We start from the raw sequence: 14,201 nt of genomic DNA, 5'->3' as shown, positions 1-14,201 counted from the left end.
GTTTCTGAAAGTATTTGTATGGAGTGTAGCCATGTATGGATGTGAAACATGGACGATAAATAGTTTGGACAAGAAGAGAATAGAAGCTTTCGAAATGTGGTGCTACAGAAGAATGCTGAAGATAAGGTGGGTAGATCACATAACTAATGAGGAGGTATTGAATAGGATTGGGGAGAAGAGAAGTTTGTGGCACAACTTGACTAGAAGAAGGGATCGGTTGGTAGGACATGTTTTGAGGCATCAAGGGATCACAAATTTAGCATTGGAGGGCAGCGTGGAGGGTAAAAATTGTAGAGGGAGACCAAGAGATGAATACACTAAGCAGATTCAGAAGGATGTAGGTTGCAGTAGGTACTGGGAGATGAAGAAGCTTGCACAGGATAGAGTAGTATGGAGAGCTGCATCAAACCAGCCTCAGGACTGAAGACCACAACAACAACAACAACAACAACAACAACAGCAGTTGGTAGATAAAATTGGTTGTCGTTTGAAATCAATTCGTTGGTTTGCATACAGTCATCCTCTTTGGTTAGCAAAAACATTACAGAACAACTGGTGGGAAAAACTTGCTACATATGGGAACTAAATATGGAAGACAGCTCTAGTTTTCATAATTTCACCTGGATATCACCTAACAATTTTGAATTTCTGGAAAATATGGTATCATCATTACCTTTTTTTTAAAAAAAATAATAATAATATTTAATCAGGAAAGCAATTACAACCAGACATGATGTTAATTTTTTGTCAATAGGAGATTCACTCCAGAGCCTTGAGTATTATTTCACATTTTGAAGCGAGCTATGACAAACAACCTTATTTTCTTTTTCTACGCAGTCTTTCTCAATATTCTACCAAATGTAGCTGCAGTTTTATGCAGAGTCGTTTATGAAAGGGCATAAAGCAGCGGTGTGCAATAAAACTCCAGTGCAGAGGACCCATTAACGGGTTGTGCACTGCCCTCTGATGGATTGCAAGCAGCTATAGTTACCACTAACTGTTGATGACACTGCACCTTGCTTCAAAAGATGTTTCCTAACAGTGTTCACATCAAGTAGCTGGACACATGTTTTGAAAACATGTTTCAAGCTTAGTGTGTATGCGGCTTTAAGTCTGCAAGACGCTATTTAACCGCCACTGGCTGCAGTAAGAAAACACACACCCGTACATGTTAGATTTTGAAGCCTCTCGCTGTACTTCATAGTTTTCGGTTTAACTCACCATGTTCATCAATTTTTGCTTTTTTTCTGGGTTAACACAAAGGTGCAAAAACACATGTTTTTATGTATAATTTGCTGTCATAGCATGTCTGTACCCAGATACCTGTTTCAATTTTTTGATGAGCTTTTACTTGCTGTTACACATCTGCATTTTTTTAAAGGACTGATGAAATTCATTACCAAAAATTATTGTATAAACGTTGTATTGTGCATTTACTTTCCTTCACTTATACAGGTTTTATACAATGTATTGGTGAGGATTACAATTTTTAATCATATATGTCAATTATATATGTTTCTGCTCATGTTTTGGGGGTTTTGACATTTTCCTCAATTCTACATTTTCCTCAATTTTACTATTTTTAAGTCTGGATCCCGTGAAAACATAAAATAGATGTTTCACTGTAATTAGTGTGTGTGAAATTATGATTAATGTATCAGAAACATGGCATCTTATATAATTGCAAAGCTTCTTAAATAAACGTAATTTACAAGAAAACAGTAAATCACATTCAAGTACTGATTATTAATCTAATATTACATTATGTATGAAGCACTTACTCCCAGTGTTGTAATCCTATTATTGGAAAGGTCCAATGATGTTGCCTTCTTGATTTGTGCCTGGAAAAGAGGACATTTTAAAACAGTTTGTATGTAGAAAAACAATTACTATACTACCATCTGTTCAGGCCTCAATGCCAGTTAACCTACATTAAATATCACCACTACAGGAAGTGCACACACTTCTTTTCATAAATAATGGAACCACACAAACAATAATAACTTTGAAACACACAAAGCAATTGAATCTTGACAAAATTTGTTTCACAAGGTGACAAGTCATGTGTGTGACATTTAAAATTAGTAAATTAAATGGAAACAGTTTGTTTGCAGCCACAGCCCTTACACTTAATGTAACAGTACTGATTGTCCACAATAAGTTGATGATTCAAGTTCAAGTGGTGGTTGTTGGGAAAGGCAGGAGGGGTACCATGCCCCTGCATCAGGGCTGCCAAGGGGAGAGGAGCGGTGGGGGGGTCATAAGTGTCCATTCTGTGGCTTAGTGAATGGTAAAAACAAGAATTTAAATCAGTAGCAACGGGATTGAAACTCCAGGAAGAGGGAAACTAAAAACAGAAGGAAATCTTAGAAAAGTGCTATTGAAGGGGGGTTATTTCTCCGAAAAGAGCTTCAAATGACCGATGTCATCTCACTAACACTTATAAATTCAAAGACGCAATCGGCTGAGAGCACATCATCTGCTAAAAGGAAAGATATATCAGGCGACAGCTGTAAATGGGCGTGTAGCGGATTAAAACAGGGCCACTGAAGTAAAAGGTGTCTCACCATCCGTGATTAAGAGCAGACGGGGAAAAAGCAGGGGAGGATCGTCAATTAAAGGATGTCAATGGCTAAAAAGACAGTGCCCGATCCAGAGTCTAGTTAAAATTACCTCCTCCCGAAGTCAAAGCTGGAAGGAAGCGGTTTTATGTTCCATAATTTATCATCCTGAAGTGCAGACTAATGTGTGTGCTATAATAGAGCAACACAACGACATGAAACACTCTGTAGATCACAAAGGAAACCATGCGAACAGCGGGCCAAGAAGAGAGAGAGAGAGAGAGAGAGAGAGAGAGAGAGAGAGAGAGAGAGAGAGCAGCCTTTGCCGCCATATTGGCTGCCTCATTTCTGCATATACCAATATGCTCTGGGATCCAGAGGAATGCCACAGAGGTGCCCTCCAAGTGGACCAGATGGGGGACAGGATAAAGAGCTTGGAGGTTGAGAAGAGAGCTGAGCAAGTCCGAGCATATAACATACTTCATCCACTGATGGTGATGGATGCATTGGACAGCCTGGAGAGCAGCATAAAGCTCTGCAGTAAAAACCTAACACTGGTCAGGAAGCCAAAATCTAATAGGGGTGTTGTCAATAATACAGACCCTCCTGACAGCAAAGACGGTCTTGGAGCTGTCAGTGTAAATAAAGGTGGCATCCTCCATTTGTGCACATAGAGCAGAGAGCAGCAAAAGCCCGATGATAAACTGTAGTGGCAGGGAGGTAGGGTACTATCCTTGGGAAGCTGACAAAGGTCACGGAGAAGGCATGTCCCACGGCGAAACCAAGATGGCGTTGTAGCCCCATTTGTCAAGACTATATTAGGAAATTGGAAGGAAAGTGAATGTAGCAGTTGATGGAAGTGGATTCCCAGTGTTAGTACAGAGGAAGGGCTCCCTGCATACCCTTCATCAAAGGAGGCATAAAAAAAGGGGCTTGGGTCAGATGAGCAGGCATGGAAGACAGATGACTAGGTAAGGACTCAGAAGGACAGCTCACTAATTGGACAGCAGAGGTTCAGCAGTCTCAGCATAAAGGCTCTCCATAGGGCTAGTGTAAAAAGCTCCAGATGCTAAACGCAATTCATGGTGGTGGACAGAATCTAGACACTGAAGAATAGACGGTTGTTCACAGGAGTGAACTATGCTTCCATAGTCCAATTTCGAGCGCACTAAGGTGTGACATATGTGGAGCAGGACCACTCGGTCCACTCTCCAGGAGGTACCACTCATGGTGGGTGTTGAGGGATCGCAGACAGCAAGCCAAAAGATATGAAACGTGGGAAGACCAGCACAGTTTTCTGTCAAACATTAGTCCCAAAAATTTGGCGACATCCGCGAATGGCCTAGATGTAGGGAAGCTGGAAAAAACTCTGTACGACAGTAAAAATTTACACAGATGGTCTTACTGTGAGAAAATCGGAAGCCGGTTTTGATGCTCTATGAGTGGAGGCGATCGAGACGTCCTTGATGACGATGTTCAGGAAGGCTGGTCCGTTGGGAGCTGTAGAAGATTGCAGAATCATTGACAAAGAGGGAGCCTGAGACATCGGGAAGGAGATAATCCATAAGTGGATTTATAGCAATGTCAAACAGTGCAACACTTAGCACGGATACCTGGGGCATCCCGTTTCCTTGGGAGAAAGTACGGGATAGACTAGTGTTCGCCCACACCTTAAATGTGCGCCCCATCATAAATTCATGGACAAAAAGGGGTAGCCAACATCAAAAGTCCCAAGAGAACAGAGAGCAGAGGGTGCCTGTCCTCCAACAGGTATCATATGCCCTCTCCAGGGCAAAAAATATAGTTACCATTTGGCATTTCCTGAGAAAATTATCCATGATATAAGTGGAGAGAGCAACTAGATGGTCAACTGCAGAACAATGCTTTTAGAAACTGCATTGGGCAGTTGTTAAAAGGTTTCGGGACTCCAGCCACCAGCCTAAACGGCAATTTACCATATACTCCAAAACGTTACAAACACTACTTGTGAGAGAGATTGGATGATAGCTGCAGGGGAAATGTTTGTCCTTTCCAGGTTTTGGAACAGGAATGACATTCGCTTCCCGACACCTTCTGGGGAAGGTACTGGCGACCCAAAGTCAATTATAAAGTCAAAGATGGTAGCACAGGCTAGGGTATGAGAATGCAGCCACATTTGGACATGTATACCATCCGATCCCAGAGCAGAAGAGCGAGAGGAGGAGAATGCGTGTCTGAGTTCCTGCTTAGAAAAAACGGCATTATAGCTTTCAGGATTTTGAGACAAAAAAGCAAGAGGTCGGTCTTCCACTTCCCCTTTCTTCAGGAGAGAGGCGGGTGGGTAACTTGAAGAGCTTGGAATCACAGCAACGTGTCGATCTAATGAGCTAGAGATGGTGACTGGGTCCACTAAGGTGTCCTGCGTGACATTTAGCCCAGATGTCAGGGAAAAACTGAATGTGCTGGACATCTGTCGGATTTGACTCCAAACAACTAATGAGGGAGTGAAGGTATAAAAGGAACTGGTAAAGAAGTCCCAGTTTTCCTTCTTACTATCACATATGATGCGATGGTATTGCGCACGTAAAATACAGTTGTCCAACGTAGGATGATGGCAGAAAATGTGAAGAGCACATCTCTGCTCGCGTATTGCGTCACGCCACATCTCGTTCCACCAAGGAACTGGGGGAGCACCAGGGCAAAGGGGAGGTACAAGTTATTGAACGTTCCGCGGCTGTAAGAATATCTTCCATAGATTGAGTGACCCGATTGTCAATGCGAGGAAACTGATGGTCATCAAATGTTGCTAGAGAGGAGAAAAGTGTCCAATTGGCTTAGGAAAATTTCCAGTGTCTTGGGCGCACAGATGGCAGTTGTGGCTGTAATCGAAGGACACATGGAAAATGGTCACTCAAGTGTGTATCAGCAAGAGCGAACCATTCAAAGCGCCAAGCTAACCGAACAGTACTGACTGAAAGGTACAAATGAGAGTAGGTTGACGAGGAGGCACACAAAATTGTAGGTTCCCCAAAGTTGAGGCAAACAAGGTCCACTTGGTGGAAGAGGTTAATCAATAGAGAGCCTCTTGGGCACGGACGTGGAGGTCCCCAAAGCAGGTGGTGGGCGTTTAAGTCCCCAACCAGCAAATAGAGGAGTGAGAGCTGACCATGGAGACGAAGGAGATCGGCTGTTGCCATTGGTGTGGACGATGGAACGTATATGGTACAAAGATACAAAGAGAGAAGGTGAATCCGGAAAGGGAAAGATGTACAGCGACAGCTTGGAAGGAACTGTGTAAGTGGAGTGGGTGATAATGGATAGTATCAAGGAGAAGAATCATAAGTCCCCATGTGCTGGAGTGCCAGCAAAAGAGGGGAGATAAAACCTGACTGATTGGAAATGAGGGAAGACAAAGCGATCACAGGGATGTAGCTATGTTTCCTGAAGACGGAAGATGACCGGGGAGTAGAATCATAAGAGGACCGACAGTTCATCCCGTTTGGAGCAAATTCTGCAGATATTCTAATGGATAATGACTTAAGGTGGACAAAAAAAGGAAAAATCTCACCACAGTTGCCGTCAACTCAGCGACCGCTGAAAGCCGGTGGCCAGCGCCATGGAATGGCATTCAGCCAAAGGCAGAAAATCCTGATCCAACGGTTGTTCGGGGGTAGCTCCTACCACCAGCGGCGTGTTCGGGGGCAGCTCCTGCCACCAATGGCGTGTCTTGATGATGCAGAAGACAGCCGAGGGGGGTTACCACTGGATGGCGCTGTAGAAGAGGCATGCTGTGGCATTGAAGGAGAGGAACTGTGTTTTTTTATGAGCCTTCTTGGAAGCAGGATGTTGAGATGCAGGCGTTGAGGATTGTGAGGTCCGGGTACGTAAGAATCTTCACGAGTAGGCTCTTTTGTGGAAATCCGGGTGTCCGATTTTGGGGCCCGTGATTTAGCAGGAGCCAATGAAGGTTGAGCCTTAGAGAAAGCAGGTGATAGTGGGGAGGCTGAACTGGTGATCTTTGGGCTAGGCGATCTAACGACCATGGTGTTAAGGGTGAGATAGCTAGTCCGTGTGAATACCTCCTTAGTAGGTCGAGGAGAGGTGAGGACAGTGCTATATTTACCTGCTGGGAAAACAGTGGGCTTTCTACTGGCGAATAACTTACGAACAGCAAAGGATTTCCTGAATAATTCCTTCATCTTTAAAAATAGAGCAATCTCTGGAGGAAGCAGCATGGTCACTCCTACAGTTGATGCAACAGGGGGATGGGGCTGAACTATCACCCTCATGGGCGTGCCACAGGTAACGCATTTGGCCGTACTGGAACATGACTGGCTGGTATGATTAAACCTCTGACACTGATAGCAACACGTAGAGTTGTGGACGTAAGGCGAACTGAAATTATCTCATATCCGACTTTAATGTTCGATGGAAGTTGAACTTTGTCAAACATCAAGGAGAGAACGCATGTCGGTACCAATTCCTTTTCAACCCTTTTCATTATGCGATGTACGGCCATTACTCCCTGATCAGACAGGTAATTTGAATGTCCTCATTTGATACTCCGTCGAGTGATCTTGTATAAAATAATTCCGTGCGATGAGTTTAAAGTATGGTGCGCTACATGAAGGTGTGTAGCAGTGTAGTTCAAAGCCATTTCTGTGCGTGGAGGGCAATGTCTTTCTAATAACAAGATACCATTCCGTAACCGGGAACAAGACTTTACAGGACCTGCAATTGCGTTGATGCCTTCTGAATAATGAAAGGGTTTACTGTTGAGAAGTCTTGACCTTCGTCAGACCGAGAAACAACCAGGAACTTTGTCACTGATGGAAGAATTTTCTGCGGCTGAGAGTCGTCTAGCTTTCTCTGGTGGGCAGAAGTTGTAGAAGCAGAAGAAACCATTGCGCAAGTATCCCCCATGATTACTGGCATCTCCGATGGTGCACTCCTTCATAGTGGGTGCCATCTCTGAGGGCACTCCTACCTTAGGTGATTGTCCACACCTCAGATCACAACTCTCAAGAAACGGATGAAGGAACCAATCGGCATGTTTGGAAGGTACCAGCTCGGGTAATCACCTCTCCCTGGGCCTGGCCTTTACCAGGGGGTACGTACGTGTCTTACTTGACTACCCAAAATGGGGAATTACGTGTTACGCCGTCACGAGTTACACGTGGGAACACATGGGTCGGCCTTCAGACATGCACACAGAGGAAAGAAAGAAAAAGGGAGGAACAAAGGAAGGGAAAGAAAAGAAGAATTCTCGAACACCACAGCGAAGAAGGTAAAGAGAAGAATCACGAAAAGAGAAGGACAAAGTAAGGACAGATACTTTACACTGTAGAGATAAAAGAATAGAAACCACTTCATTCATTCACAAGTGCCCGTCTCTGTATGTAGGCACAAAAACATACTCCCAAAGGGAGACATAAGGGGAAGGGGAAGGGGAAGGGAAGGATCGGGGACGGGGAGGGATGTGGAAAGGGAAGGTATGCAGCCCAGGAGGAAAAACAGCTGCACGAGCTCGGGGTACTGCGCACGCAACGCACGTATCCACAAAACAGTTGTGGACCCTCTGGCGGGGAGGGGTAGCATCAGCTGCTTCCCGCAATGTTGGCACCATCACCACTAACAATGTACAGTAATACTTTGTGTCTAGGGGCAGCCTGACTTTGACCGTGCTTGGAGACAAATGAATAACTTTCAACTAGAGCCGATTTTCTCCACTTCTGGCAGCACCATTGAAATCATCTAGTAGGCACGAGAGGCTATAAATCATGTAAGTTTTATTGTTTCATTTAAAAATGAATGACCTACTGCTGCAGCAGTAATATACTACGCAGGGCAAATACAAATAGCTATGAATGGATTTACAAATTAAAAATAAGCTAATAACAAGTCGTCAATGGTTATACAGATTGCCCTCACTTACTATTTCACGGACTGGTACTTCGTCTAAATCAGACATACTAAGGTCCAACTGGTCATCTTCCAACCGATCACGCAGATTTAGTTTTTTTCCAGGCATTTTATCAGTCTGAACAGTAATGAAATCCTCAGAAAGATTCTAGTATTTCCTGTCAGCAGAAACAGTCAGCAGAAGATGATTCTGCAAAGAAATGTTATTAATTGTATTATGTATATAAACTCAACTGTTCAAATATATTTAAAACTTATTTTTTTTTAAAATAATCTAGCTGTGTTGTTATCTGAGATAATACAACAACTAACACCAGTAGAAGGAAAAAAAAGTGCAACACACAGAGCTTTAGCTTTGTTAAGAATCCACTAGATAAAATCAGTAAGTGCACAGCTTTAAGTTAGGGTGCCAAATATTTGATAAAAAAACCAAGCAACATGACTCATTAATCGTTATATCCTTATCTCACAGCAGTCAATAATTAGGATAATGTTTCAGTTACTTTATATTCACATTCATTTGCAACAACTATAGCATGTAACAAAGCACCTTACACTGAACACTTTGAAGGACAAACTATTTCATTAACCACAAGACACATACTAAAATATATATATATATATATATATATATATATATATATATATATATATATATAAGTCGGGTTTGTTACAACACTTATAACTCGAGATCTGCTGGACCAATTTTCATGGTTTTTGATTTGTTGGATTTGTCTCCGCCCCGAATAGCAGAATACATCTTAAAAATAATGAAAAATTAACGAATACTTGAAAAATGCGTTATTTTCCCTGAAAGTTCTTTAGTTTCGGAGCTGTCAAATTTTTTTTGTCAAAATCTGTAAGTAATGATTGACATTTATGCATGCGTTCATAAACTATTTAAAATGGATGAATAAACTATTATGTGTATTTTTTTAAAAAAAGATTGAAAAATATTACGCATGCGTTCAGAAATGTGTAATGAATACTTAATCATTTCAATAAATGCTCATTTGTTTATTACATGTCAAACATTTGTTGTCCAATCCTGTCAAATACTGTAACAACTATTTATGTGTGAGTTCAGAAATTTATTTTGTGTAAAATGTCTCGAAAGTTCAGGTAGGTACTGTTATATTTGTTTGTTTTAGACATTAATTTGTGTAAATTATTTATTAAATTAATTAAAGATTTATTCTACAGGTTAACAAAAGTGTAAATGTCTTTTCATAGGTTGTCTATGATTTTTCTTGATAAGCTATTGTCTATGTCTCGATTGTTTTATGTGGTTTTGTGCGAGTGCATATTCAGTATTACTATTAATAAAAATGCCGCGTCCTAGAAGATCTAATCTTTCCCAGCGGAGCCGTAATGCAATTAGGCAACGGAATATCGCGAGTCAATTATCTGACGAAGAACGAGAAATTGCCCGAGAAGAGCGCCGCGTTAGGATGGAGCAAAGAAGGGCCTTAATTCGTGCTTCTCAAACACAAGAGCAAAGAGAGGCAGCCCATGAAACGGCTAGATTAGAAACGCGAAATCGTTGAGCTTATCGTACAGATGAACAGAGGAATAATCTTCGAAGTGCAAGAAGAAATGGTTCAAGTGTTGATTTGAAACGAGCAGCGTTTCGATATGATTGCACCATCGACTACAGCTTGCATCGTTTAGTTTGCATTGGTCCAATGGACGTTGTTTGCCAGCAATGTGGCGCATTGAAGTTTGCTGGTGAAACGCCTGGTTTGTGCTGCCTTAGTGGTAAAGTGACATTGCCATTAGTGGTCCCGCCACCAGAGCCATTGCGTTCCCTGCTTTATGGCGAAACACTAGAATCACGACATTTTCTAGCGAACACTCAAAAATACAATGTCTGTTTCCAAATGACTTCATTTGAGGCGGAAATTATCGAAGAACACGGATATAATCCGACATTTAAGGTAATTTACGTTAAAAACTTTATTTTCTATGATTGTAAAAAAAATTTGGAATGTAGTTTGTTAGATTTCTGTATTTGTCTCTAAAATAAAAATGGTATGTTATTATTTGAAAAAAAAAAAAGTGTTTGTAAATCTAACTATAACTATGGCTTTGAATTTACAGATTCAAGGCCAGATTTGCCATCGCATTGGATCACTGCAACCTATTGAAGGTGCACAGCACAAATTCTTGCAAATATACTTCATGGGCAATATGGAAGAACAACTTGACACGTCAAGGGATCAACACAGCTACGAAAAGAGCAATTCTCCAAGATTTGCAGCAAATGCTTCATGAACATCATGCATTGGTCAGGCTGTTCAAGACTGCTTTAGAGCGCATGCCAAGTGATGACTATACAGTTGTAATCAGAGCAGATAAAAGACCAGCTGGAACACATGAACGCACATTTAATGCTCCAACAATGGATGAAGTGGCAATACTGGGCAACTACAAAGAATATATGAAACACACCGTTCATATGACGCGTTACAATACCCGCTGATGTTTTGGCAAGGAGACGATGGCTATCACTTTAATATCAAAATGATTAATCCATTGAATGGTAAGATCAATATCATTGTTTTCATCTGTAAGAGTCGTTAACCTATTAGGGGTTCTAAAATACAATTTTTACTGTATTTGTTTCAGGTGAGGAAACTACCAAGAAGGTTAGTTCGATGAATTATTATGCATATCGTTTGATGATTCGTGAAAATTCTGACAATTATTTGTTGCGATTTCGTCGACTGCTTCAACAATACTGCGTTGACATGTACGTTAAAATCGAAACGGAGCGCCTGACTTTCATCCAGTTGAATCAAGCTAAATTGCGTTCGGAAGAGTATATTCATTTACGCGATGCAATAAGCACAGAAGGAGATTCAGAAAATGTTGGTCGATTGACTATTTTACCAGCGACATACACAGGTAGCCCGCGTCATATGCATGAATATGCGCAAGATGCAATGACATATGTTCGTCATTATGGTCGGCCAGATCTATTCATTACATTTACACGTAATCCGAAATGGATGGAAATTATTCAATTGCTACTTCCCGGACAAACATCAAGTGATCGACACGACATCACCGCACGGGTTTTCAAGCAAAAAATTCGGTCACTAATAAATTACATTGTTAAGCAACACGTCTTTGGGATTACTCTATGCTGGATGTATTCAGTCGAATGGCAAAAACGAGGCCTACCGCATGCTCACATTCTAATTTGGTTAGTAGACAGAATTCGGCCAGATCAAATAGATGACATCATATGTGCGGAGATTCCTGCTCCTGAAACCGATCCAGACCTACATGATGATGTAATCACGAATATGATTCATGGACCATGTGGCACTATCAACCGCCAATCACCGTGCATGGTCGACGGCAAGTGTTCCAAACGGTATCCGCGAAAATTCACGGCAGAGACCATTACAGGCAACGATGGTTATCCATTGTATCGGCGTCGATCGCCCGATGATAATGGTAGAACTATCACAACTAAAGTGAAAGGAAACTATTTCATAGTTGACAACAGTTGGATTGTTCCATATTCGCCACTTCTTTCCAAAACATTCAAGGCACATTGTAATGTTGAGTATTGCAATTCGGTCAAATCTATTAAATACATTTGCAAATATCTCACGAAAGGGAGCGACATGGCGGTTTTTGGTATCCAAACATCCAATATCAACGATGAAATCACGCGCTATCAAGTTGGTAGATATGTGAACTGCAATGAAGCAATTTGGCGTATATTCTCATTCCCTATTCACGAACGTTATCCCACTGTTGTACATTTGGGGGTGCATCTAGAGAACGGTCAGAGTATATTTCACCGCGTCGAATGCTGCTCAACGTGCTGAAACACCTCCAGCGACAACACTGACCAGTTTCTTTGCGATTTGTCAAAACGATCTGTTCGCACGAACGTTGCTTTACTCGGAAATGCCACGTTATTACACTTGGAACGCTACATCGAAGAAATTTCAACGTCGGAAGCAAGGCGATGCATTTCCTGGTCATCCAGATATGCGTTCTGCTGATGCTCTTGGTTGTATTTACACAGTTCATCCGAAGAATGATGAATGTTTCTATTTGCGGTTGTTGCTGGTACATGTTCGAGGGCCAACATCATTTGAAGCACTACGAACTGTTAATGGTATAGTGTGCCCCACATTTCGTGCAGCATGTCAAGAGCTGAATTTGCTTGAAAACGATACACATTGGGACACGACAATCACTGAAGCAATTATTTCTGCATCTCCAAGTCACTCCAAGTCAGATACGCACATTATTTGCTATCATCATTTCGACATGCTTCCCATCGAACCCACGTGACCTGTGGAACAAATACAAAGATAACATGTCAGAAGACATTTTATATCAAATTCGTGTCAGCTCAAGAAATCCCGATCTTGAGGCAAATGAGGAGATGCATAACCAGGCTTTGCTCTTGATCGAAGATATGTGTTACCTCATGTGCGGCAGTTTGTTAGTTAGGTTATGAATGCCAGCACCAGATCGCGGAATGAATGACGCCTTTAATAGAGAATTGGAACGTGAATGTGAATATGATCCACATGAACTAATCCAATCAGTTCAAACCAATGTACCACTGTTGAATCCTAAGCAGAAGGAAGTCTATGATACACTGATTAATGCAATTGATGGTGGAAATGGTGGCTTATTTTTTTGGATGCCCCCGGTGGAACTGGGAAGACATTCCTCATGTCACTGATTTTGGCCACTGTACGTGCGAGATCCGAAATTGCGGTAGCAATTGCTTCTTCTGGAATAGCGGCCACATTGTTAGACAGATGCCGTACGGCTCACTCAGCGTTAAAATTGCCATTAAACCTTGAAACTACTGAACAACCGACATGTAACATTTCGAAACACTCCGCAATGGCCAAAGTTTTAGTAGCATCAAAAATCATCATATGGGACGAATGCACAATGGCGCACAAACGCGCATTGGAAGCACTAGACCGAACATTAAAAGATCTGCGCAATGACTCGAGATGTTTTGGTGGTTCAATGATTTTATTATCTGGCGATTTCCGACAAACACTACCAATAATTCCAAGATCTACTGCTGCCGATGAAATAAACGCTTGCCTCAAAGCATCAAATCTGTGGCGATATGTAAACAAACTTCAACTGTCTGTAAATATGAGAGTTGCATTGTTGAACGATCTATCTGCTGATGATTTCTCGAAGCAATTGCTGACTATCGGTAATGGCCGTGTTCCTGTTGACGAATCGAGCGGTTTGATTTCATTTCCTCCAAATTTTTGCAATTTCGTCTCATCAAAAGACGAGCTTATCAACAAAGTATTTCCGGATATCATTGCTAACCACAAAAATACTAAATGGTTAAGTGAGCGAGCAATTTTGGCGGCTAAAAATAAAGATGTAGATGACCTCAATTTTATAATTCAAAATCAAATCGTAGGTACTCTGTATTCATTCAAATCTATCGACTGTGTGACAAACGAAGAAGAAGCCACTAATTATCCAACTGAATTTTTGAACTCCTTGGATGTGCCTGGTTTACCACCGCACAATTTACAACTGAAGGTTGGCTCGGTAGTCATCATGCTTAGAAATTTAAACCAACCAAAACTGTGCAATGGAATGCGTTTGGTGATAATAAAACTGATGAGCAATGTGATTCACACGTCGATACTTAAAGGAAAATTTAAAGATGAGGAAGTTCTTATTCTAAGGATTCCGATGATCCCAACAGATATGCCC

At 41.6% G+C, this 14,201-nt stretch overlaps 1 protein-coding gene across 1 annotated transcript in view; it reads right to left on the bottom strand.

The window, feature by feature from the left end:
* The window catches only part of LOC124794895 (leucine-rich repeat-containing protein 59), an 87,975-nt gene that overhangs the window by 48,349 nt on the left and 25,425 nt on the right, over positions 1-14,201 (bottom strand). Inside the window, exons 2-3 of the mRNA XM_047258594.1 lie at positions 8,476-8,652; positions 1,782-1,841 (exon numbers count right to left, since the gene is read on the bottom strand). Coding sequence (XP_047114550.1) covers positions 1,782-1,841; positions 8,476-8,571 — 156 coding nt within the window. The 5' untranslated portion in view covers positions 8,572-8,652. The remainder of the gene's footprint in view (positions 1-1,781; positions 1,842-8,475; positions 8,653-14,201) is intronic.

This window comes from Schistocerca piceifrons, chromosome 4 (genome assembly GCF_021461385.2).
Source record: "Schistocerca piceifrons isolate TAMUIC-IGC-003096 chromosome 4, iqSchPice1.1, whole genome shotgun sequence".
NCBI classification, from domain to species: Eukaryota; Metazoa; Arthropoda; class Insecta; order Orthoptera; family Acrididae; genus Schistocerca; species Schistocerca piceifrons.
Note: the sequence above shows the minus strand (reverse complement) of the source record. Positions and strands in the feature narration are given on the sequence as shown.